The sequence below is a fragment of the Balaenoptera ricei genome, chromosome 3 (genome assembly GCF_028023285.1).
Source record: "Balaenoptera ricei isolate mBalRic1 chromosome 3, mBalRic1.hap2, whole genome shotgun sequence".
NCBI lineage: Eukaryota > Metazoa > Chordata > Mammalia > Artiodactyla > Balaenopteridae > Balaenoptera > Balaenoptera ricei.
In genome coordinates, this window is record NC_082641.1 from 11751928 (window position 1) to 11778561 (window position 26634).

Genomic DNA, 26634 nt, shown 5'->3' on the forward strand with positions numbered 1-26634 from the left:
GGGCGTCACTCCATCCTGTTGATTTAGGGCAGTGACCGCTGCCGTGGACTGCGCCCTTGTTTGTTCAGCTCTGGGTTAAGCACTTTCCCTGCATGTGCTCATTAGGTTCTGCTAACAACTTCGGAAACACAATTACAGAGGAAACTGCAGCCGGTGGCAGGGGTGGGGAGCTTTGCCGCACAGAAGACGGAAGACGGGCTGTGGGGCACCTTGCATTTCATCTCTGCTTATTTTTTCCCTGAAGGAAAGATTAGGTTCAGAGCTTTCCTTCTCCTCACGCCGCCCTGGTGGTACTCTTGCCAGTTGTGACGAGTCTGTGGGAGTGTGAGCCCCTGGCCACTGGGGCATAGTGACCCCAGGACAGCTTTGCTTCTTTGGGCCTGGCGTTCTGGGTGATGTGATTTTGGTGGTTAGGTGCAGCTACCTGAAATACTTCAGCAACTGTAAGATGTCCTTGATTTGGGGGCCCTCACGCCTCTGGGGACCTTATTGTTAAAGCTGTGTCAGTACTGACTTTTTTTTTTTTAAATGTGAATATTTCTTAATGAATGAAATATTATTATTATTATTTTTTTAAATTGGTCTAGAATGTTGCCTAGGAATCGGAATTTTTTTTTTTTGAATTAAAACTTTCTTACAACACTTCTTAATTTTATTTATTTATTTATTTATGGCTGTGTTGGGTCTTCGTTTCTGTGCGAGGGCTTTCTCTAGTTGCAGCGAGCGGGGACCACTCTTCATCGCGGTGCGCGGGCCTCTCACTATCGCGGCCTCTCTTGCTGTGGAGCACAGGCTCCAGACGCGCAGGCTCAGTAACTGTGGCTCACGGGCCCGGTTGCTCCGCGGCATGTGGGATCTTCCCAGACCAGGGCTCAAACCCGTGTCCCCTGCATTGGCAGGCAGATTCTCAACCGCTGCGCCACCAGGAAAGCCCCAGTACTGATTTTGATCAGCATTTATGGGCTGCACATAAGGTAACAGAGCACCTTAATCCCAGATTCTGCAAGTGCCTTATTTGGAGGATTTGGAGCCTGAGTAGATGGGAGCTGGAGAGGCGCGCATGCCTGCCCGCCTGCCACGCACACCGTTTCCCCCTCTGCACGGCCACTGGCCACCGTGTGGCCTTGCTGCGCCACAGGCTGGGATGGCCTGGCTTTCTTTCCCTAGTGGTGTAGTTCAGGACTGGGGAGTGGGGAGCTGGGGTGTCCTGTCTTTTTATTTATCGAGCTGACGTTTGCAGAGCACCATTGCCGGGCAGTTTTTGGTGCTTTACGTGCCTCACCTCACCGGACCCCCTCAGTGTCCCTGGGAGGTGGGGACTGTCCCTGCAGTGGATGGCTGGGGCCTGGAATCCATCTGCACAGGGAAGCAGAGGGGTCGGGGAGGCCTAATTAATGGATGATGAAGCAGGTGCCGATAGAAGCCCTGGGATCAGGGAGAGATTATTCGAGAAAAGACTGTGCCTGTTTCTTCTCTAAAATCAGAAGGGAGAGAAGTTAGCAGTAGAGGCATTTGGATGTGGAAGGGAAGAAACGTGAGCTTGTATCTTAAAACCTTGCTCTTCTTGGTGAAATAAGAGGCGACTGCCTGGTGAAAGGGTGAGCCGAGGTCGAGGATTTGAGGAGACCAGGGGTAGGGCTTGGGGGACAACAGTCATGGCAGCTCAGGTGCCCCAGCGGCTGGCAGCTTATCACCACTGTCTGGTCACCTAGTAAACGGTTTCATTTATGGGGGTGACCGGCCTGTGAGATGACAGTAAAGCCTAACAAGCACGAGATTCTGAAGGAGCCAACCTTTAAGAGATGTTCTTCCCAAGCTATTGTGATTGTAGCCTTAACCAGATCCTGCAAAATAAGACATTGAAATAAAAATACCAGTTTGGCTTTGTTCGTACTTATTTACAAAGGAAAAGGTCACTTTCTCACTGTATACTCAGTGGTGGTAGTTTTGTGTCTTGTTCAGGATTTCGTCTCATTAAAAATTCAGCATCTTTTGCGCAAGGCTCAGTGGGCCGTGGCTCCTCCTTCTCGTCTGTCGACAGATCCGATTGCTTTTCCTTCACGATCGCTCTTCCTCCAGCCCTTCCTCACTGTCTGTCCCACCGGCCTGACCCAGAGCCTGGCCTCTCTCCACACCACCCGCCCTCAGGCCCCGCTTCCCCTCCTTGACTTAAGCATATGTGCTGCTCTGCACCCGCTGAGGGCCAGGCCTGTCATTGTCCTGCACAGGATGCCAGAGTGGCAGGCAAGCTCCGAGAGGCTGACCTCGCTTCCTCAGGTGGCCTCACCTGCGTCACTGAGGGACTCACGTCTGTTCTTGATGCGGGGCCTGGTCCAAAGGACACCTGTGCTCTCTGTTGCCACCTCCGGAAGAAGGGACAAAAGATGACAGAAGAGCCCAGGGAACGATTTTTAAAAAATATTTATTTATTTATTTGGCTGCTCCGGGTCTTATAGTTGCGGCATGCGGGATCTTTAGTTGGGGCATGCGAACTCTTAGTTGCGGCATGTGGGATCTTGTTCCCTGACCAGGGATCAAACCCAGGCCCCCTGCAGTGGGAGCACGGAATCTTAAGCCACTGGACCACCAGGGAAGTACCCCCCAGGAAATGATTAAGCCATCGCTTGAACGTTCCTTAAAACCGACCTTTCCAGATCTGAAGTACGCCCCTTAGACTGGGCTGCCTGTGTGTGAACCCAGCATAGGTTTTATTTTATTTTGTTTGTGAACCAGAAGGCGCGGTTCTTGCCATCCTGCCAGGAGAGCGGAGGGACGAGGTCCTGCCTCTCGGCAGCTGTGCAGCCTTCCCCACTTCTGCCAAGCTCGTGGGGAGGGGGGGAGGCCCAGCGGAGGGCGGCCGGCCCCCAGGCAGACTACAGGCGGGCCTGGCCTGCACACTCGGGGCTCCTGGACTCGGGGTCCAGCTGTGCACACTGCCACCATTTCACCCAGTGGAGGAGCCTGGCCTGAAGTTACAGGTAGCCATGTAACTTCAGGGAAGTTTGCTCACGGAAGCACCCTCTGTATCAGCATGATTTTTAGTCCCTGATGCAGATTATCCCGGTCAGATCACTGCCTAGCGGTAGTTAAGAGGAACTTGGCTGAAGAAAAGGAAGTGCTGATTCCAGGGCGAACGGGAGCTCTTTGTTCACCACAGGGTGTGTGTGCATCAGGATCTCCTGAGTGTGCGAAGAAAATAGCAAAAGCTTTTGAAAGGTATTTATGTATAGCTTATTATTTTCCAATATCTATTTGGGGGTATACAATAGACTAGTACAATAGTACACTTAAACATAATTGGGGACATGTAGTAAAATTCTTTGGTGATGGAATTCTTGAGCAAAAGCATTTGAAGAACATTGCTTTAGGGCAGTGGATCTCACAGGGCGCTTCCAGGATCCCATGGGCTCCTCAAGGGCTTTTCAGGGGATCTGTGAGTTAAAGCTGTTTCCACAGTAGGCTAATAGAGTCTGAGCTTTTCCTCACTCTCATTCTTTCCAAAGTGTATGGTGATGTTTCCCAGTGGCTGCCTGGTACCTAACATCACAGCAGATTAAAGGCAGAGGCAGATGTTCTAGATGTTCTACCAAGCATACATTAAAGCCAGTCTTGAAAGGGTGAAACAATGCCAGCCTTCTTTCTGGTATTTTTTGGAAATACAGATTTTTAAATAGAAAGTCTTACTTATTTTAACATGTAATAGATTTATTATCATTATTTTCCTTTTTTTAAATTAATATATATATATGTATATTTTTTGGCTGTGCTGTGTGGCATGTGGGATCTTATCCCGACCACCAGGGATTGAAGCCCATGCCCCCTGCAGTGGGAGCGCAGAGTCTTAACCACTGGACCGCCAGGGAAGTCCCTATCATTACTTTCCAAGAAATTAATCTTTAAAATTTTTTCTCAGTTTTAGGTTTTAACGTAGGTATTAGGTACTAGATATTATGCGGCTGGGCTGTGACAGGCAGACCCACAGAAACCAAAGCTCTTTGAGACCCGCAGTGGTTCTTAAGCGTGCAGAGGGGTCTTGCAACCAAGCCTTTGAGATCTGCTTGCTGTGTTAGAGGTCTGGTAGGCTAGTCCGGGCCGTGCAGTCCAGCAGAAGGCCCACAAGAGGAGCCTGGGGAGGAGGACCTGGCAGGTGGGAGGGCAGGAAGGCGAGGACCCCTTTGTGCCTTTGGCCCCATCCTCTCTGGGAGAGGCAGGGAGGTCTGTGCTTTTGGCCTCCACTCCTCCTCCCCAGTTCTGCTCCAGCCTACGCCAGTAGCACAGATGGGTTATTGTGTGTATTAAATAGGCTTCTGTTGGAACCCCTGAGACCCTAAGACCAACCTATGGCATTATTGCTGTGGGAAAATCCATTCCTGAAATCCAGTAACGGCGGACTCGCTAACTGAGTTTTGGAACACAGGCTGTTTGGTGGTTAGAGACCGAGTTTCTGTGCAGGTCTCCGCAGCAGTTCCTTTTTGGCAATTATTCTTAAGGAATCTTAAATAGGAGGAACTATTAGGGGAATTCAGTTGAGATAGAAATAGAAAGGGAAACATCTGGGGTATCCTGTTCTTGCGGTCTCAAACTTTCAGGACAAAGTGTAAAAATCGAGTTTTCTGTTAGCTCAGAGAGGTTAGAACCTAAAAATAATTTCAAACTAATCTCTTGTCCAGTAACATGCTTGTTTTTGTTTCCTTGTTCAACTCATTTTGGTAAAAGGTACCAAATGGTTGCATCCTTAAAAAAATATGCAGGCTCATCTGACAGACAGTAGACGCCTAAAGCGTCTACTGAGAAGATGTGGAATCCAGCCATTTGGGAAAACATTTGGCATCACCTCATAAACTCTGACCCAACAGTTTCTCCACTAGCCGGTCCCTCTGCCCGGAGATCCTCTGAAAGTGTGTTCTGGGATACGTGGACACAGCAGTTCAGGCAGCATCATTTATAATAGCAAAAATGGGAGACAAAGCAGACGTCCATGAACAAGAGTGCAGGAATAAGTTCATGGTGTAGTCACAGAATGGAGCATTAAACAAAGCTCAGTGTGCAGATTAATGCAGATGAACCATCCAAACTGGATCAAGTCACAAGAGTGTGCGTGTAGCATGATTACTTTCATATGACGTCCAAAGACAAGTAAAAGAAGCAATGTATCATATAGCAGTAGATTCATGAATGGCAAAACTCTAAAGAAAAGCAAGGGAATGTTTGTCCTAAAAGCCAGCATAGTGGTATGTCTGGAGCCAGGAGGTGGTACCATCATCAGGCCAGGGCGTGGGGAAGGCTTCTAAGGAATTGACAGGGTTCTGGTTCCTAAACGGGATGGTGGTTTCAAATATATACATGTAACACACATACACACCTTCATACAGACCAGCCTGACATTCTCTTCTAAGTCTGGGGCCTATTTTTGCCTGGGCTTTTTTCATTCTAGTAGCTGAAAGAATTAGAAAAATTGATTAAAAACCCTTTTTGTTTTACCGTACAGTGAATAATTGAATATTTAAAGCCATCAGGGCTCTTGGAAGTTATCTCCTATAATAGCACCCCCTGCTCCTCTTGTTTTGAGGTTTCAAGGTGGTACCATTGGAGAGTTGACTGATGTCATGCTGTGAGCTTCCATAGAGCCGTCTGGGCTTGCTTGTGCAAAGAATGAAGAAGGGAAACTTAGTGTGGGTTTTCGAGTGAGTTTGCCTTCACCAGCGTGGGCCGAGGGTGTGGCAGCCTCGGACAGTGGACACAGGAAGGCCATCATCTTTTGGGTGCACTAAAGTTAGCTGTTCATTGCAGTGCTTATCATGTGTCTGAGCAGAGTGGGAAAATCCTGTTTTTTCTTGATCATCTATTAAGACGAGAGATGACTGTGTATTAAAAAGAGAGACCGAAGGTGGAAGATGAGGTTGGAGCGTGGTCTGTACCTTCTGGCCTCGGGCCTGAGCCAGGTAGCTCCGCAGGGGAAGAGAGCGACTGGATTCTTACTCCAGTGGAGAGGCTTCTGACAACAGAGGGATGTGAAGTGGAAAGATGTTGGAAAGGGAGCGCTTTTTTAGTTATTGAAGTGTTTATTGTCACCATTTTAGTTAGAGGAGGTGATAGCTCCCCCCAAAATTTGTTCATTTCATGTGACTTCTGGGCTCATCTGTTTTTATTTCTTATTATATTCTGATTTGCCCCTTTCTACAGATAGGACAGGCTGAGCAGGACCCTGAGAAGGCTCAGGTGCAAGCGGGGTGCCCCTGGGTTGGGGGAGTGTGACCAAGGGGTCAGGAAAAGCTGCAGCCTCTTAGGCGGAAGAATATTCTGACTTTTGAACTGCCTTATAGTTCCTTAAATTATTTATAGTCAGTCCCAGGAGAAGGAAATTGCCAAACTTAATTGTTGATTTAAAAAAATCAACAGTTTTTTTTTGTGTGTGTGGCTTTTGACAATAACTGCAGGTGATGCATCTCCTTATAGAATGCAGTAATTTCAGGTAAATGGGCAAAATTTCCCCAAACCCATTTACTTAAAAGCACTTAGCAAATGCGTATGTCTGCGAATGAGCTGCTTTCTCAGAGGTCAGTGGTAATAGTAGCTAGCGTTCTCGGTGCTGTTAGTCCTGTGAGTGGTATCGTTGGGATGCTCATCTGACCCATTTCACAGATGAGGAGTCACGGGTGCAGAAGGGCTCAGTGACCTCCGTGCTCTCCCTGCTGGGAAGTGCAGACCGGGAAGCCAGGTTCCAGCCCCGACTCCTCACTAAACACATTAGTCCCTCGACAGAAAGTTCCGTGTTGAGTCGTGGCACCGTGGCTTTCAGGTGATATCCATCAGCGTAACGCGGAGGAGAGGGGTGGTGAAGGGCAGCTTTTATACCCTTCTCCCGAACGCCCCTCCGCACCTCTCGGGTCTGCGCCATCTCTACCTTGGAAGGAAGTTGTCTGTAACCCTGTGCTGGTCCTGAGCACCTGGGCAGCAGGTGTGCTGAGGTCTCGGTGCAGTCCTGGGCAGGTCCTGCAGGTGCGGGCTGGGGAGTGAGTGAGTACGCACCCCTTCATTTAACTGTCCTTGCTGCGTTGCTCTGTGCCTTTCTATACGTCCATTTGCATTTCTTTATTAATTGTGAAAAAATGTTCTCTGGGCTTCCCAGTAGAGAGATACCGACTTGCTTCCTCGCTGTCAGGGACTTAGCAGTTAGAGGCTTGGAGAAAGGAAAACAGATTGCCCAGCCTGCATGGCCTACAGCTTTGAGTCTCAGCCCGCTCAGATGGGGTACTGCCGGGCACGTCTAAGGAAGTCATCTTTCGGGAGAGCTTGCCTCACCCCACCCCTCCCTCAGTTATTTATTGTGGACCCCACAGCAAGCAGGAAGAGGCCCCATGACTCACGGTTGCACGGCCCCAGTGCGGGGCCCAGGACACCTGTCTTCTCAGCCCCTTACATGGCAGCAGTTTCCCAGGTGGGATGATGAGTTTTATGGTCACGCAGCTGTAACTTCTTCCCGTTTTGTGAGGGTCGCAGCCCTGCCGGAGCACTTCTGAGCCGGTGCTGGCACCCACTTACTGAGCTCAGAGTGAATCAAGGGGAGATGCCGCTACACGTGGGCTGGTACCTCCTCAAGTTCACGGGGTCTCCAGCAGTGATTCCCTCTGAGCAAGCTTCCCTGCGGCCCCTCCCAGAGGGCTGAGCCCCTCGCTGGCACTTTGGTCCTCTGTACCTGGGGAATTGCATCTTTTTCTCATTATCAATGAATATGCATAAGAATCCCAAGTGAGAGAGTCGATCCACATTAAATCCATTTTTATATCAAAATTTGTTTTCCCATCAGTATATCTGAAATTATTTGGCTGAATAAACATATTTTAACAAGAATTTAAAAAACATACTTTTGTTGGTATGCAGAAGGGAATTTGATGTGAAGGAGGTGGCAGGAGAGGTGGTTAGAGAATTGAAATGAATTTTTTTTTTTTTTTGCATTAGTTTTCTCAGCTTCCTTTGTAGTTTCTTAAATTTCTTATTAGGAATTCAGTAGGAAGGCTAATAATAGGGACCTATTTATTAGAATTTCTTTTCCCTGCTTGGAAATGAGGGTAAGGCAGGACAGCAGTACCTGAGTTAACATGAATGAAAAAGTTGCTTTAACCTTAAAAGCCATGAGTCCTAAAGGCTTTGGCTGCCCTCCTGGTGTAATCTCGATACAGGTCCCATTATCTGTGACCAGAGTCGGGCTGGCGTTTCTCCCGCGGGGCTGTAGCACACCTGTTGAGCCATCAAATCTTGTTATGCTAAATAGAAGGATCAGGAAGAAAACTTCCAACTTAACCATAGGTTGCATTTGGAATTCAGCCTTAAAACAAACAAGTTACAAACACTACTTTTAAAAATTTATTTATTTATTTATTTATTTTTGAGATGTCCTTACTTAGCGGGAGGGAATTGCTCCTCCTAGGTTTCTAATCCTGTTCCAGGCTCTCTGTCCTCCACTGGTCAGTAAACATCTAAAGGACAGGACCTAGCTTGCTCCTGTTTGTGTCCTCAAACATCAGATGTGTCACCATGTGTTTCAGATGTATTTCTGATAACATTCAGAAACAGATAAAGTTGTCAAAGCAGAGTAGGTTAGTTGAAAAACTGAGGCACAGCAGCTATATGTAATCTATCGAGTGGGCTTCTAATGATTTTTTTTTCATAGATCTTTATTGGAGTATAATTGCATCACAGTACTGTGTTAGTTTCTGTTGTACAACAAAGTGAATCAGCCATACGCATACATATATCCCCATATCCCCTCCCTCTTGAACCTCCCTCCCACCCTCCCTATCCCACCCCTCTAGGTCATCACAAAGCACCAAGCTGATCTCCCTGTGCTGTGCTGCTCCTTCCCACTAGCTATCTATCTTATATTCAGTAGTGTATATATGTCGATGCTACTCTCACTTCGTCCCAGCTTCCCCCTCCTTCCCACCGTGTCCTCAAGTCCATTCTCTACGTCTGCGTCTTTATTTCTGTCCTGCCCTTAGGTTTTTCAGAACCTTTTTTTTTTTTAGATTCCATATAGATGTGTTAGCATACAGTATTTGTTTTTCTCCTTCTGACTTACTTCACTCTGTATGACAGACTCTAGGTCCATCCACCTCACTACAAATAACTCAATTTCGTTTCTTTATATGGCTGAGTAATATTCCACTGTATATATGGGCCACATCTTCTTTATCCGTTCATCCATTGCTGGACATCTAGGTTGCTCCCATGTCCTGGCTGTTGTAAATAGTGCTGCAATGAACATTGTCATACATGAGTCTTTTTGAATTATGGTTTTCTCTGGGTATATGCCCAGTCATGGGATTGCTGGATCATATGATAATTCTATTTTTAGTGTTTTAAGGAACCTCCATACTGTTCTCCATAGTGGCTGTATCAATTTACATTCCCACCAGCAGTGCAAGAGGGTTCCCTTTTCTCCATACCCTCTCCAGCATTTATTGTTTCTAGATTTTTTGATAATGGCCATTCTGACCGATGTGAGGTGATACCTCATTGTACTTTTGATTTGCATTTCTCTAATAATTAGTGATGTTGAGCATCTTTTCATGTGCTTCTTGGCCATCTGTATGTCTTCTTTGGTGAAATGTCTATTTAGGTCTTCTGCCCATTTTTTAATTGAATTGTTTGTTTTTTTGATAATGAGCTCCATGAGCTGTTTGTATATTTTGGAGATTAATCCTTTGTCTGTTGTTTCATTTGCAAATATTTTCTCCCATTCTGAGGGTTGTCTGTTCATCTTGTTTATGTTTTCCTTTGCTGTGCAAAAGCTTTGAAGTTTAATTAGGTCCCGTTTGTTTATTTTTGTTTTTATTTCCATTTCTCTAGGAGGTGGGTCAAAAAGATCTTGCTGTGGTTTACATCAAAGACTGTTTCTCCTAGGTTTTCCTCTAAGAGTTTTATAGTGTCTGGGCTTACATTTAGGTCTTTAATCCATTTGGAGTTTATTTTTTTGTGTGGTGTTAGGTAGTGTTCTAATTTCATCCTTTTACATGTAGCTGTCCAATTTTCCCAGCACCACTTATTGAAGAGGTTGTCTTTTCTCCATTGTATGTTCTTGCCTCTTTTGTCATAAATTAGGTGACCATATGTGCGTGGGTTTATCTCTGGCCTTTCTATCCTGTACCATTGATCCTTATTTCTGTTTTTGTGCCAGTACCATACTGTCTTGATTACTGTAGCTTTGTAGTATAGTTTGAAGTCAGGGAACCTGATTCCTCCAACTCCGTTTTTCTTTCTCAAGATTGCTTCTATTTGGGGTCTTTTGTGTTTCCATATGAATTGTAAAATTTTTTGTTCTGATTCTGTGAAGAATGCCTTTGGTAGTTTGATAGGGATTGCATCGAATCTGTAGATTGCTTTGGATAGTATAGTCATTTTCACAATATTGGTTCTTCCAGTCCAAGAACATGGTATATTTTTCCATCTGTTTATGTCATCTTTGATTTCTTTCATCAGTGTTTTATAGTTTTCTGAGTGCAAGTCTTTCACCTCCTTAGGCAGGTTTATTCCTAGGTATTTTATTCTTTTTATTGCAGTGGTAAATGGGAGTGTTTCCTTAATTTCTCCTTCTGATTTTTCATTGTTGGTGTATAGGAATGCCAGAGATTTCTGTGCATTAATTTTCTATCCTGCAGCCTCACCAAATTCACTGATTACTTCTAGTAGTTTCCTGGTGGCATCATTAGCATTTTCTATGTATAGTATCATGTCATCTGCAAACAGTGACAGTTTTACTTATTCTTTTCCAATTTGTATTCCTTTTATTTCTTTTTCTTCTCTGATTGCCATGGCTAGGACTTCCAAAACATGTTGAATAAGAGTGGCGAGAGTGGACATCCTTGTCTTATTCCTGATCTTAGTGGAAAAGCTTTCAGTTTTTTATCATTGAGTATGATGTTTGCTGTGGGTTTGTCACATATGGCCTTTATTAGGTTCGGGTAGGTTTCCTCTATGTCCATTTTCTGGAGAGTTTTTATCATAAATGGGTGTTGACTTTTGTCAAAAGCTTTTTTTTCATCTGTTGAGATGATCATATGGTTTTTATTCCTTAATTTGTTAATATGGTGTATCACATTGATCGATTTGTGTATATTGAATAATACTTGCATCCCTGGCATAAATCCCACTTGATCATGGTGTATCATCCTTTTAATATGTTGTTGGATTCTGTTTGCTAGTATTTTGTTCAGGATTTTTGCATCTATGTTCATCAGTGATACTGGTCTATAATTTTCTTTTTTTTGATGTATTTTTCTGGTTTTGGTATCAGGGTGATGGTGGTTTTGCAGAATGAATTTGGTAGTGTTCCTCCCTCTGCAGTTTTTTGCAAGAGTTTGAGAAGGATGGGTGTTAGCTCTTTTTTCTAAATGTTTGATCGAATTTGCCTGTGAAGCCATCTGGTCCTGGACTTTTGTTTGTTGGAAGATTTTAATTACGGTTTCAATTTCATTACTTGTGATTGGTCTGTTTATATTTTCTAATTCTTCCTGGTTCAGTCTTGGAAAATTTCACCTTTTCAAGAATTTGTCCATTTCTTCGTGGTTGTCCATTTTATTGGCATATAGTTTGTAGTAGTCTCTTATAACCCTTTGTATTTCTGCGGTGTCAGTTGTGACTTCTCCTTTTTCATTTCTAATTTTATTGATTTGGGTCCTCTCCCTTTTTTTCTTGATGAGTCTGGCTAAGGGTTTATCAATTTTGTTTATCTTCTCAAAGAACCAGCTTTTAGTTTTATTGATCTTTGCCATTGTTTTCTTCATTTCTATTTCATTTATTTCTGCTCTGATCTTTATGATTTTTTTCCTTCTACTGACTTTGGGTTTTCTTTGTTCTTTCTCTAGTTGTTTTACGTGTAGTGTTAGATTGTTTATTTGAGATTTTTCTTGTTTCTTGAGGTGAGATTGAATTGCTGTAAACCTCCCTGTTAGAACTGCTTTTGCTGCATCCCATAGGTTTTGGCTCTTCAGGTTTTCATTGTCATTTGTTTCTATGTATTTTTTTATTTCTTCTTTGATTTCTTCAGTGATTTCTTGGTTATTTAGTAGTGCACTGTTTAGCCTCCACGTATTTGTGGTTTTTACAGTTTTTTTCCTGTAATTGATTTCCAGTCTCATAACGTTGTGGTCAGAAAAGATACTTGATACGATTTCAATTTTCTTAAATTTTCCAAGGCTTGATTTGTGACTCAAGATGTGATGTATCCTGGAGAATGTTCCATGCACACTTGAGAAGAAAGTGTATTCTGCCACTTTCAAGTGGAATGTTCTATAAATATCAATTAAATCTTATCTGGGCTGTTCTGTCATTTAAAGCTTGTGTTTCCTTATTTATTTTCATTTTGGATGATCTGTCCATTGGTGTAAGTGGGGTATTAAAGCCCCCTACTATTATTGTGTTACTGTCGATTTTCCCTTTCATGGTTGTTAGCATTTGCCTTAAGTAGTGAGGTGCTCCTGTGTTGGCTGCATAAACATTTATAATTGTTATATCTTCTTCTTGGATTGATCCCTTGATTGTTATGTAGTGTCCCTCCTTATCTCTTATAATAGTCTTTATTTTAAAGTCTATTTTATCTGATATGAGTATTGCTACTCCAGCTGTCCTTTGATTTCCATTTGCATGGAATATCTTTTTTCATCCCTTCACTTTCAGTCTGTATGTGGGTCTCTTGTAGACAGCATATATATGGGTCTTGTTTTTGTATCCATTCAGCCAGTCTGTGTCTTTTGGTTGGGGCATTTAATCCATTTACATTCAAGGTTATTATCGATATGTATGTTCCTCTTACCATTTTCTTAATTGTTTTGGGTTTGTTTTTGTGGGTCTTTTTCTTCTCTTGTGTTTCCCACCTAGAGAAGTTTCTTTAGCATTTGTTGTAAAGCTGGTTTGGTGGTGCTGAATTCTCTTAGCTTTTGCTTGTATGAAAACCTTTTGATTTCTCCGTCGAATCTGAGTGAGATCCTTGCCAGGTAGAGTAGTCTTGGTTGTAGGTTTTTGTCTTTCATCACTTTAAGTATATCCTGCCACTCTCTTCTGGCTTGCAGAGTTTCTGCTGAAAAATCAGCTGATAACCTTATGGGGATTCCTTTGTGTGTTATTTTTTGTTTTTTCTTTGCTGCTTTTAATATTGTTTCTTAGAATGTAATTTTTGTTAGTTTGATTAATAGGTGTCTTGGTGTGTTCTCCTAGGGTTTATCCAGTATGGGACTCTCTGTGCCTCCTGGACTTGGGTGACTATTTCCTTTCCCATATTAGGGAAGTTTTCAACTATAATCCTTCAAATATTTTCTCAGACCCTTTCTTTTTCTCTTCTTCTTCTCCGACCCCTGTAATTCGAATGTTGGTGTGTTTAGTGTTGTCCCAGAGGTCTCTGAGATTGTCTTCAATTCCTTTCATTCTGTTTTCTTTATTCTTCTCCTTGGCAGTTATTTCCACTATTTTGTTTTCCAGCTCACTTATTCGTTCTTCTGCCTCAGTTATTCTGTTATTGATTCCTTCCAGTGTATTTTTCATTTCAGTTATTGTGTTGTTCATCTCTGTTTGTTCTTTAGTTCTTCTAGATCTTTGTTAAACATTTCTTGTATTGTCTCAATCTGTGCCTCCATTCTATTTCCGAGATTCTGGATCATCTTTACTATCATTACTCTGAATTCTTTTTCAGGTAGATTGCCTATTTCCTCTTCATTTATTTGGTCTTGTATGTTTTTGCCTTGCTCCTTCATCTGTGTCATATATTTTGCTGTCTCATTATTTTTTTCCTTTTTTTTTTACGAGTGGGATTGTATTCCTGTCTTACTGGTTGTTTGGCCTGAGGCTTCCAACACTGGAGTTTGTAGGCTTTTGGGTAGAGCTGGGTCTTGGTGCTGAGATGAGGGACTCCGTGAGACTTCACTCCGATGAATATTCCCTGGGGTCTGAGGTTCTCTGTTAGTCCAGTGGTTCGGACTCGGAGCTCCCACCGCAGGAGCTTCGGCCCGACCCCAGGTTCGTGAACCAAGATCCCACAAGCCATCTGGGGCAGCAGGAAAAAGAAAAAAAAAAAAAAAAGAACAGTAACAAAGTAAACAATAAAATTAGACTAGGAAAATAACAGCTATGTTAGAAAAATAAAATAAAAATAAAAATATAGATGAAACAACATCGGGAAGGTAGAACAGAGCTACAGTAGTAACAAAGAGGAGGAGGGAAAAAAAAAGAAAGGTGGAAAAGGTCTTGGCTGTGGAGGGTGGCGTCTAAGCAGGGGTGAGGTTTGGCTGGTGGGCGGGGCCTACGCTTAGGGTCCACAGGGCTGGAAAAGGCGGCGGGGGCGTGGGGAGGGTTTAGGCTCTACAGAATACAAGGGGCCCAGGCGTGCCTCCCCACCTGGGAGCCCAGCAGGCTTCCTGGGCTCAGGTGGGTGGGGCAGACACCCTCTGCTCCTCTCCTGCTCCTGCAGCCCCCTCCCAGCTGCCTCTCCTGATCTTGCTGGCCTCCCTCCTTCGTCCCCAGGGCCCAGCTGCCTCTCCTGATCTTGCTGGCCTCCCTCCTTCGTCCCCAGGGCCCACGCTCCCTGCAGGGGCCTTTGGAGGGTGGGGGATCGGCCTGGGAGCTCAGCAGGCTCCCCGGACCCAGGTGGGCAGAGCAAACGCCCTCTGCTCCTGTCCTGCTCCTCCATTCCCGGAGGGCCCCTCCCGCCTGCCTCTCTTCATCTCCCCAGCCTCCCTCCTATGGCCCCAGGACCATCCCAGCCTGGAGGGGACCTCTGAGGGCATAGGATCCGGCCTGAGAGCCAGGCAGACTTCCCTGGCTGGTTGGGCAGGGGAAACGCTGGGCCCGCTCTCCCCTGATCCCAGCCCCCAAGGGTCCCTCCAGGCATGGGAAGGCATCCCTCCCCTCCTCTCAGCCACTCCTCAGGGGCGCCAGTCCTGTCCGGCCTCCACTTCTCCTCCCTCCTCAGTTCCCCCACATCCTACTGGTTCTCTTGGGGGTTCTTCCCGTCTCCTTGGGCGTCAGGGTCCCCCACCAGCATCTGGCAGGTGCCCTAGTTGTGGGGAGACGCCAACTCTGAGTCTTCCCACACCGCCTTCTTGACTCCGCCCCCCCCTTCTAATGATTAAGGCAATCGCAGTGTTACTCTTTGAACATGTTATAGTATTATTCGCTTCTGTGCTTTGCGGTTTTAATCCCTATAGCAAGGGTTTCCAGCCTTTTCAGAATGGTCTGGAGCATCCTTTTCTATGTCAGGGACTTAGTTTTAGTGCCAGTGATTGATACAAAATTTCAGTGACAAAAGTAATACTTTTAGATGGCTTTGTGTAACTAATCACAATAGCATCTACATCTTTTTTATAAATAACAGTACCTGTATTTGTAAGGCATATTTATTTGTCCATCAGACTTTGCTTGTTATGTACACACGGTTAAGGCCACTATTTGGTCTAATGTGTGTTTTATTTTGTTTTAGATTATAAGCTTCTTAAAATCAGGAACACGTCATTCGGGGGAACATTTCTAGGGCTTAAGAGAACACCATGTGTAGATGTGTCCTTTATGAATGCCAGGTGATGAAAAACACAGTCCTACGCTTCATCCGAGGGGCTGGCTGGTAGAAAGTTCTTCCATACCTTTCTAGTGAGTTTATGTTGAAATTAAATCCAAATGGAAATAACTTTTCAGTCCTTCAGGTTCAGTTTTGAGTTGCATGGGGTTCACTTGGCTTGCTGTTTCCCTCACGTCTACTCTGCTTACAGAATCTCCTAATGAAAGCACTTTGGTGTAACTCGGAATTCTTGGGTGAAGACACTCCTGAGTGCAAAGGGGCGGGGCTGCAAGACCCGTGTTTCCTACTTAGAACCCACTTCCCTAGAGTCTTGCCTTCCTCTTGGTGGTTGAGGACGTGGTGTTGACTGAAAAAGAACACAAAGTGAGAGCAGTGAGTTTGTTTTATTCGGTGACCTCACTGAGGACTGTAGCCCAGGAGACAGGCCCCTCAGATGGTTCTGAGGATCTGCTCCGAAGAGGTAAGGGGGGAGCCAGGATACAGCTGAACTTTTTTTGCTGGAAAAACATGTGGTTAAGCATAAAAAGATCACTGCTAATTACAAAGAACGGACATCTGAAGTTAATGATTTCACTGTTTTTCTATGTGTGGGAAGATGCAGGAATCTGGGCTCACTGAAATTTTTCCTTAGGTATGCATGTTAACTCTCCAGGGGCCAGTATATGCTCTACGGAACTCGAAGCCGCTCAGTGTTCGTCCCATCACAGAAGCTTTTCATAAATAATTTGTGTGTGTGTGTGGCTGGGCAGCAAATAACTTTTTAATTACATTGCGAAAATCCCAGAGTCAAACTTTTCCTCCTTAAAAATCTGAACGAAGAATGTTCGTTGATGTACTAGATGATGTACAGGATGTGAGATGAAGGACTCCCTCGTGACCGTAGCCTCCTCAGAATGAGTGTTTGGAGCAAGTTGACCGCTTTGGAGCCGTTGCTGACTGTCTGGGATGAGACGGATACTCGGCGCTTGGAGCTGCAGATTGTCAGCTGCCACTTAAAGTTTCCAGCTGCTTGAAGCGCTCCGAGCCTCGGGGGCTACCTAGCTGGGGATGGGGCCCTTACTGCGGCCCTAGCGCTCTGCTAGGCAGTGAGATGCAGGACCGTCCCACCCCTCGAGGGGCTTCCCTTATCATGGGGCGCACCGATGGGTGTTGAGGTAATTGTAACCGTGCAGTGTGGTAAGGGTGCGGGGTGCTGTGGGAGTGCAGGATGGGGCATCTGATCCAGCACTGGCGGCCTCCGCCAGGCTTCACAGACGGGCTGGGTCTGGCCCGAGTCTCTCCGGAGGAGCTGGGCACGTGAAGAGTGCGTGCGTGTGCGTGTTCACACGTGTATGTGCACGTTGGGAGGTGCGGGGGGTGTTTCCGGCTGGGAGGGAGCAGTGTGTGTGGAAGTTCAGCCGTGAGCGAGGACGTGTGTTCCCTGCAGGTGATGAGAATTCCTGGAGTGGGTGTGGGAAGAGGGTACTGAGTCGGGGGGAACTAGTGAGGCCACAGGGGTAAGTGGACGTCAGGTCTTGAGGGGCTTTGTGCCACATCAGGGAGTTCGGGCTTTATTCGAGGGCACAGAGAAGCCAGTGGCGAATTTTAGGGGAGTGAAACTGTGAGATGTATGTTTAGGAGAGAGTGGCAGAATGGATCAGAGGGAATCATGAATGTCCATTAGGAGACTGTGGGAGTCCTGCACACCAGGGAGATGCTGGCCAGTGGACACGGTGCCCCTGGAGTCTGCAGGAGTGCAAGGGAGGATGGTGGGGGGCAGGGGGCAGCCTGGGTTCCTGGTTCGGTTGTGGGCGGGTGGTTTGTGGGACCAGGTGCTGCGCTGGGACCCACACAGTGCGGGGCAGGTCTGGGGGGATGCGGGCGAGTTCAGGGTTAGACGTGTGGTGGAGAAGCCTGTACCGTAGGCATGCAGGTGCCCAGTTCATGACCCCTCATGGTTCCAGCGATGACAGTCTCCTGCTTGACAGCCAAGACCAGCCATAATCAGCTCCCCCCCGCCCCCCGGCAAGAATCCTACATGTTATAGGACATCTCTTACTTTGATCCCTCCGGCCCTGGTTTTTCCATACCATGTGTCTGCACGGTACAGAACTGACCACTCCTGCCGCTCTGCCAAACACACTGGGTTCAACAAGGACCCTAGATTGCACTTGATGTTCATATCACCCCCAAATCAGAGCAAATCAGTGTACACTGAGAGAAGTTTTAATACCGTCAGTTTATACCACTTCTCTGTAATTGAAAGCCTTTCTGTATGTAATAATCAAAAAGATATTTATATAAAGGGAAAGAGTAGAGTTATAATTATAGCTGTATTTTCCAAAGCCTTTTATAGAGCTTGATTGTGATGTGCATTTAAAAAATTATACATGGGTATTAGAATTTTTTCTTATTTGGTAGAGGGTAAGGGTACTACCATTTATGGACTGTTTGATGTAATGATTAAACAAGTTTTCTTTTAGCAGTCAACTTAGGTTGATTGCTGTACAGTTGTATCACTGTTATTCATTTGCTACAAACTAAGTTTTTTTTTGATTTTTCTTTTGGCTGCGTTGGGTCTTTGTTGCTGTGTGTGGGCTTTCTCTAGTTGCAGCGAGCAGGCGCCACTCTTCGTTGCGGTGCGCGGGCTTCTCATCACGGTGGCTTCTCTTGTTGCAGAGCACGGGCTCTAGGTGCACGGGCTTCAGTAGTTGTGGTGCGCGGGCTCAGTAGTTGTGGTTCACAGGCTTAGTTGCTCCGCGGCATGTGGGATCTTCCCAGACCAGGGATCGAACCCGTGTCCCCTGCATCGGCAGACAGATTCTTAACCACTCTGCCACCAGGGAAGGCCCACAAACTAAGTTTTTAAACAGCTTTCCTGAGAGGCTACTTCTTATGTAAAGCAAACCTTATTTGGAGTCTGTCAGCACACAGAACCATATGTATCAAAGAGTGTGTGTGTGTGTGTGTGTGTGTGTGTGTGTGTGTAGTTTAGGGTGAGTGATAGGTCTCAGGGTACAGCCTGGGTGAGCTTTCCCCAGAGGCATCTCCTGACAGGCAGTACAGGCACAAGCACAGACAGATGTCTTCTTTCTCTTGGCGTTAGACAAACACGAGGATAATGTTTCTCTACGCTTGGCCCTGTGCTGGTCCCTGGGGATGCAAAGATGAACGGCACGTCGGGGCACATGGTTCTTTTTAGATTTATGAGATTATAGAACTCCCTTTTATAACATTCCTCCTTTTTTTGACTATTGGAATATTTCCTTTCATTGGTCTATTACTTAGGCTTTTTAATTAACCTCTAACACAGTTACTATGTAATTAAATCATCAAATGTTAAAAATTCTACAGATTGTCTCATTACAGTAAAATATATGTAATAGTTAAAAATATTCTTGCTCTGGTTTTGTTTTTGTTTTTTTTGGTTATTTTGGTTTGTCTTCTATGTTTTGCGCTCAAGACATTAAAAGCCAGAGCTATTTCAAGTTGAAATGCCCTTAAACTGCCTTGAATCAGTCAACTTATGTTGCTTTTTCTTTCTGCAAGGTATGATGTTACAGGCTATTGCTTCTAAAATTATGTGAAGGAATAAATCAACCAGTCTGACAGTTATTATAACCATAAAGGAAATAAGTAGAAATTATAGTGCTGCACTATGAAACCCCATCCATATTCCTGTGTGGTGGCCTGTGAACATGTTTAGATTCTTGATATAAATATTTAATTCACTTTATATGCATTTTATAATCATTTTATAAGTATGGACTGTAGTTACATATTTATGTAAAAATAATATAAGCGTTGCATTATGTTTTGATTTTTTCATGTATTAGTAAAGAAGACACAGTACACCACTTGATTTATAACCCTGTATCTCCCCCCCACCCCCCCCCAAAACATTTTCAGAGAGGATCCATCCAGGCTAGAGAAAATGCTTCCTTCCTACGCAACACTGGTCTCAATGCTTGCCCAACTAGAAGCCTTGGTAGCGCAAACATTGTGCCGCGCGCGCTGCCGCTCCCAGCGATCCGTGACTAATCCCGCAGGCACTGCAGAGAAAGGTCCGGCAGTCGGAACTGCGGACGGCCTGCCTGGAAAGGGTGACGTCACCCCCATCTGCGCGTGCGCGCTGCCGCTGATGGAGCGGCTTCGCCCCCTGCTCTTTGTGCAGTGGGGTGCGCGCGCGCGCGTGCGTTTCCCCTAAATAAACTAATGAGCAAAATTCGGTAATTACCACCAAGACTCCGTACTCATAGTGACCCTCCAGCTTACTACTTAATGTTGCTTTTCTTTGTTCTTTCAGAACGCTGCTTTCTTTATTACCACACTGTTTATTCCTGCTGCAACCTGCGTCTTTAGAAGGATGGGAATTTGTTCAGTCTCTCTGACTTTCAGTCTTCCCCTTTAGTAAATACTAACGTAAAATAGCTGGCCGGCAAATGAGACCTCTGAAAACGGATGAGCAGACAGTTTGCCTTGTGGATTGTCTTTGAAGGACAGATCCCAGTGCAGGAGGTGAGGCGGACTGTTCAGAACAAGGTGCCGGTTCATTTGGTTCAGCTCAAATGGTGAAGAAGTGACTTGTTTTTCTTCTAACAAACACTGTTTTTATTCAATACTTAAAAAAAAAATTGACTTGTTTAATTTGAGGGTTATGTAAAATTTCAAATGGCTAGTATCCACCGGTACTCCTGAGAGAAATATGGGGGAAAAAATTAACCTGTGTTTTGGTTTAGAATTCTAAAAATTTGGTTTATTTAAAAACTCATTTGATTTGTTTCATCTTAATTTCTTTTGAAACCAGCTATGGAAAAATGACTGCTGGGATAATGTGCTGCATAAAAGCTTTTTTGCTCATTGTAAAAATATTTCTGTGGTGCTTTTTTACTTCTTAAATAAAAAAGCTTGGGGGTGGTTGTTCCTTATCTGTTTTGTTGTTTTTAAAAAATCTGATACCAAGGAAATGACCAAGTGCGGGAGCATTCTGGTCAGCAGTGAGTCGCTTCAAAAGGTGTTTGTCAGCAGTAACAATATAGCACCTCCTTGTAGGGTCGAGGGGTGAAAAACGAGAGATTGATCTGACCAGTGGGGTATTAGATAGTTGAAGTTTCAGACCATTGATTCAACTAAAAGATTTTACATTGTTGAATAACTTGTGGAATGTTTTCTCTTAGGGCAGAGAGGTTAATTTTCCTCGTTAAAAATGTAAGTCATACTGTAGGCCATCTGAGCAATACTGAGCTTATAGGTTAAACAGGAAACAGGAAGTGCTAAGGAACATTGAGGTGCTTGCATGGGGGTTTCGGGCAAGAAGCTGGAGAAGTATGTGCATGTCTTCGTTCGTTCGTTCGTTCATTCAGCCAACCCACGTTTATTGAGCACCCTGTGCCTGCCCTGTCCTAGGCAGCTGGGACACAGCAGGGGACAAAACAGACCCGTCCTCTGGCTAGCAGGCGGATTTAGAGGAAGAGAGAGAAAAACTGTCCTCTTGATGGGCAACAGAATGTGAGTCACTTTAGGAAACGTGAATGATTTGGGAGCAGGGGGTTGAAATGTACCTCAGGTTGACAGGTTACTGAACCAAATAGCAGTTTGAAAAGTGGTAACAGAATCAATTTTGGCAAGTCATATCATGCTGAACCTGGGGGTTTGAGATATTTTAAAATGAATACGTTAAAACCTCTAAATATTCAAATGTGATTGCTTTAGGAAAAGGGGTTATTTGTGTTGACTGAAACCAGGAAAGAGGAAAGAAAATCAGCCACTAACTGCATGTTTATGTTAACAATGATAAAATCAGAGTTTTAACCCAAACCCTTTTCCCTCAGTAGCATTCAACAAATATTAACATCAAGATCTAGAGTAATGGCAAATGTTATGTGAACATTTTTTCAGGTTTGGTTTAAAAGAGCAGCTGTTGACGTCCTTGTAGGACTCCCCTGGGACACACCCTTTGCACCTACGGAGGAGCTGGATGAGCCTCGGCTGCTGCATCCCATGCGGCGTTCACCGTTCCCTGAAGCTAGCATTTCATTAAACTTCACCGTGGCTTCTTTGTCTCAGCAAAACGTACTTTAAATCGTAGCAAGTATCCAGTCCCTCGGCACACTTCAGCGTAGGCCTGTGTATTTTAAAAAGTATATAATTGACAAAATGGGTACAAATACATGTCCTCTGACTTTGGCCATTTACCTCTGTTATATAGTTATTGCCTTTCACATTGCTCTTCTTTTTTTGCCCCTTCTCTCCTAGTTTTACTGAAATTCTCTCTGTGCCACCTATTAAGTTTGGTGGCACTTAGAAGTAAAGTGCTGATGACTTCCTGGCTGTGGCACTGATGAGGTCTGGGGTCTCACAGGTGTCACTCCAAGATGGCATCTGCCAGCCCTTCCCCTCTCCATGAGTGTGGGAGGACAGGTGTATGCTTCCAGGGTAGTTGCTGAGTGTATCCTTTTGTTCCGAAAGTGTAGGACCCACAGCTAGATCCTCTAACGCACGAGGAAGCAGCACAGTAGTTGTCGTCATGTAATCTATCTGTCATGTAATCTAGAATCACTGGAATAGCACAGAAGCCATTTATTTGTAATTGTTTTGTAGTCATGCACTCTGTTTTCATAAATAGCTCTTCAGGGCATGGAACAGAATCTGCCATTTGATCTGAGGACATTTCATGGCTGAGTTCTTCTTGCTTTTTATTGAAAGTTACGTGATATATTTAATCTAGCTTTAGCATGTGTACAGGCTTCCTCAGTCCTTTGCCTGTTGGGTGTGTTTTTTAAAAATGGAAACGAGGTTAAACATAATACTTAGGTGAGCGCCTAATAATAGCCACAAACTCAGTTTCTTTGTGTGGTTAGTTTTATTTTTTGTTTGTTTGTTTCTCTCTCTCTTTTATGTTTTAGACGTTTTCATTGTCAATTTTAATAAAATCAGAATCTCTTTTTTTCTGTGCCATATTCAACAAAAATATTACAGTAAAACTATTTAGAATTTATATTCCAGTCTATGTTCAGACATGTACATATATCATAATAGAAGTTAAACACATTTTCACACCAATTTAGCCATTGATTCATACCTTTCTTCTTCTAGAAAAACTGTGAGTCTTACTTAATTTAGGGGAGATTGTCATTGTTAGTTTTGTTTCCTTCACTTTGTTTTCATATCAGTATGATATTCTTCCTGTGGGGTGACCTGGAACATGGCAGCTCTAACTAGCATCATTCACTCCATCAAGGTTATTAATAAACAGATGTAGTTCAGAGTCGGTGGGAATTGTCAAGAATGCTTTGGAATTCCGTAAGTCACACAGGCCTCTCTTGAGGTCCGCGAACTGGAATGGGGACATTCTCCTTGTCGAGGGTTGTGTGAGAGGCAGCTCCTGCTTCTGCAATGTGGGAATCCAGGACCGCGGTGGTAGTGGCAGCTCTCTGAGGGCTCTGCTGTGTCCCGGCCGGGGCAGGTGCGTGCACGGGCTATGGGGGGACGGTAGGAAGCGTGCATTTTCTTATCTGGTGGCAGTGGAAGGGGATCCTCTTTTCAAATCCCGGTAGATGGGGGTCCACAGCTATGGCTTCCTCCTTCCTAGTATTCTGTTATTTGGTCTGCCTCCTCGTTGCCTGGGTCCGTTCGTGCTGCTTATAGAACTTTCCATCCTGTGCCTTGCTCTCTATGTGTTTATGAGCTTGTCTCTGCAAAGGCTGCTGTGGTGGCTGGTTCCTCTTTGCATTTGCCCGCTGCCATCCATGTCCGCCTCAGTTGGAACTGGGATGTCATCAATCTTTGTAGACACATGCAGTGCATTACCCAATGTCAGTCAATGAATTGCTGAGACGACATTGCATCCATTCAAGAGTTTTGAAGGAACCTTAAGGATGAAATTGCAGAGCCCTTGGCTTTCGTTTTGCCTTTTATAAATAGCCACTGTTCTAAAAGCTTGGTGGGCTGCCAGCACAAGGCATGGTATATTGGAAAGCACAGTGGCCTGGTGATCTGGAGGCCTGCATTGAGGTTCTGTGTTGAGCCATTTCACAACCAGCTGGGTAGTGCCGCCAAGCCCTTGGACCTCAGGGTCCTCGTCAGGATGTGTTTGCTGTGGTCTTTGCACAGAAGTCTCTGGTGATCGTCAGTGTCATGGTTAGATCCCGTTAAACTGGGTTCTTTGTACATGTGTAGGTATTCTGTGGACAGGATTGTTATTAATCTACTCGTTCTTTGTTTCTGTGAATGATACATTGCAGAGACTAGATTCTGTTGGATTCCTCCAAAATGTGCTGGTTTTGTTGCTGTTTGGGTGCTTGTTTCAGCAGGCTGGACCCTGCAGCGGGCAGCCACTCCAGCCTCGGGTCCGGTCCTTAGCCTTAGCTTGGAGCTGGGGCTGCTTGGAGCTTGCCCTGAACATGCAAGCTCGGGGGGACAGCCAGAGGTTTGGGCCAAGTTTAGGTACAGAATTTGGGGCTCCCCTTCTCTTTTGCACGATTTCTTTTCTTGATTACAGCTGCTGAGGTTGCCCTGAGCTGTGTCCCGACTTGTTTTAGCAGCTCCAGGTGGCTTAGGCTGGGCCCTGCCCTCAGGCGGAAAGCCCTTATAAAGTCACTTCCTTTTTCCTGGTGTCTCTTCCTGCTTTTGGTCACTCTCCTGTGCCTTGAGACAGTCGGTTTTTGTAGGTTTAATCTATGGCAGGGCTGGTCCTCAGGAACTGCTCAGGCTCATGAGAAGTGGAAGCTCCAATCACGTACCGAGAGCACTTTTTTTGCTGCTAATTCCAGGTCTGTGCCTTGCATTGGTTATTTATTACCAAACTCACATTTTTGGATCCTTTCCTTGTACTATTTTGGCAAAAACAAACAGGAAAATAGGGATGGGGCAGCTCTCTTTAATTCTTTCTAGAGATTGTTCTGCCGTGAATGATAGTTACTTGTTTTGATGAGTATGGCCAACATCCTGAAGCTGGATTTCGCCTGGTAGAGACCTCCAAGAGACAAATGCCGAGGCGTTATTACCATTATGAAGATTTCTGACCCCAAAGTCCCATGTGGGCATTCGCCCTGGAGAGCTGGGCCGGTCGTGTTTGGGCTGCCAGAGTTCCCTTTACGGAGATGGGTACTGGCCTGGCCTAAAGTGCCCGCCGCGTGCTTCCTTGCCACACTGTTTCCACTGGGCCTTCTACGATGTTCGGGGCGTGGGGAGAGTTGGTTTGATGCGAGGAGAGGGACCTGGGCCGCCCAGTGAAGCGGGTGACACCAGGCCATCTTGCCACGTTCGCCAGTGACATTCCTCCAGGGGCGCATGACCCAGAAATCCTGGAAGGACAGCGCCAGGTGGGAGCTGTGGCCCGTCCCCAGCCGTTTATAATTCTGCTCTCCTGCCTCACACTGTTTAACTGCATTCGGAGATAGGAGGAGGCTCTGAGCTCCCCCTAGAGGCTTTAGTGTGCCATGAATCGCAGTTTTAAAACAACCGTGTTGCTGCTTTATTTGCCAGTGTTTATGTTAAATCTGTGGAATTAAAATGAAGATTTTTGAAACAATCTGGACTGATTTCATATCCCGTCTTTTTGGGACCAAACCTTTCTTTAAAACCAGAAATGATCGAGAGCCTGCTTGGTATGGGAGCCTCTGGGTCTGGGTCTGCAAATCATTCTTGCACATTGAAATAGAAGGTAATCCTGTGATCAGAGACTTCCCTTCATAGAATTCAGATGTTTTCAAATGATGGTATTTCTCAAGTTGATTTAATGGGTGTGAAGAAAGCAGCTGTGTTGGCATTGAGATAGGGTGGTTAGGAAATTAAATGACATTCAGGCAACCTGGTAATTTTATTTTCTCCTTATGTATTTCAGGGTTTCGCAAAAACGATGAAATGAAAGCTATGGATGTTTTGCCAATTTTAAAGGAAAAAGTTGCATACCTTTCAGGTAAAGTTTAACTTTCTAATCTGCTCTATTGTTCCTTCTGAGTGCTTTGATACAATGTCAGAATCTGAAATGCTAAACTATAAACTAGCTCACCTGTCACAACATAAAAGCATTGGCATTTCGATGGATTTTCAACTGCTTTATTCTTGTAGTGTTGTCCTGAGAAATTAGTGCCCAAAGAGTTTTCTTCTAGCTGGCAGGCACATCATAGGTCAGATAGCATCGGTGATTAAAGTATGTTTGTGTCTGTCATTCAACAAACATTTGGCTGTTTTGCCCCAGTCAGTTAAGTAAAAAAACTTTTTTTTTTTATTGGAGTATAATTGCTTTACAATGTTGTGTTAGTTTCTGCTGTACAGTGAAGTGAATCAGCAGTATGTATACATATATCCCCTCCCTCTTGGACCTCCCTCCCATCGTGCCCATCTAGGTCATCACAGAGCATCGAGCTGAGCTCCCTGTGCTGTGCCGCAGGTTCCCACTAGCTATCTGTTTTACACACGGTAGTGTATATATGTCAAGCGTAATCTCCCAATTCATCCCACCCTCCCCTTTCCCCCATGTCCACACGTCCGTTCTCCACGTCTGCATTTCTATTCCTGCCCTGGAAATAGGTTCAACTGTACCATTTTTCTAGATTCCACATATCTGCGTTAATATACAATATTTGTTTTTCTCTTTCTGACTTACTTCACTCTGTATGACAGACTCTGGGTCCATCCATATCTCTACAAACGACCCCATTTCGTTTCTTTTTATGGCTGAGTAATATTCCATTATATATATGTACCATATCTTCTTTATCCATTCATCTGTCGAGGGACATTTAGGTTGCTTCCCTGTCCTGGCTATTGTAAATAGTGTGCAGTGAACATTGGGGTACATGTGTCTTTTTGAATTACGGTTTTCTCAGGGTACATGCCCACCATCTCAGCAGAAGTGGTGGGAATGAGACCATATGTAGATGTGTCCTGCCTTCCTTGCCTCTCTTTCTGGTGCTCTGGTCCTGGAATTCCTAGAACCCATGTCATGGACCTTGAAAGCCCTGGTGGTCTCTGCCAGCTGGTCTTCCACTTAACTCTTGGCCCTTCTGCAGCATGGGGACAGACTGGACTGGCCTCCCAGGCTCTGGGGCACTCACCTGCCCTCTCCTCTGCGCACAGAGGGTCAGCTT

At 45.0% G+C, this 26634-nt stretch overlaps 1 protein-coding gene across 4 annotated transcripts in view; it reads left to right on the forward strand.

The window, feature by feature from the left end:
* Positions 1 to 26634, forward strand: part of TRIO (trio Rho guanine nucleotide exchange factor) — a 383177-nt gene that overhangs the window by 107615 nt on the left and 248928 nt on the right. For all 4 annotated transcript variants that reach the window (XM_059916123.1, XM_059916125.1, XM_059916124.1 and 1 more), the window contains exon 2: positions 25386 to 25460. In XM_059916123.1, coding sequence (XP_059772106.1) covers positions 25386 to 25460 — 75 coding nt within the window. The remainder of the gene's footprint in view (positions 1 to 25385; positions 25461 to 26634) is intronic.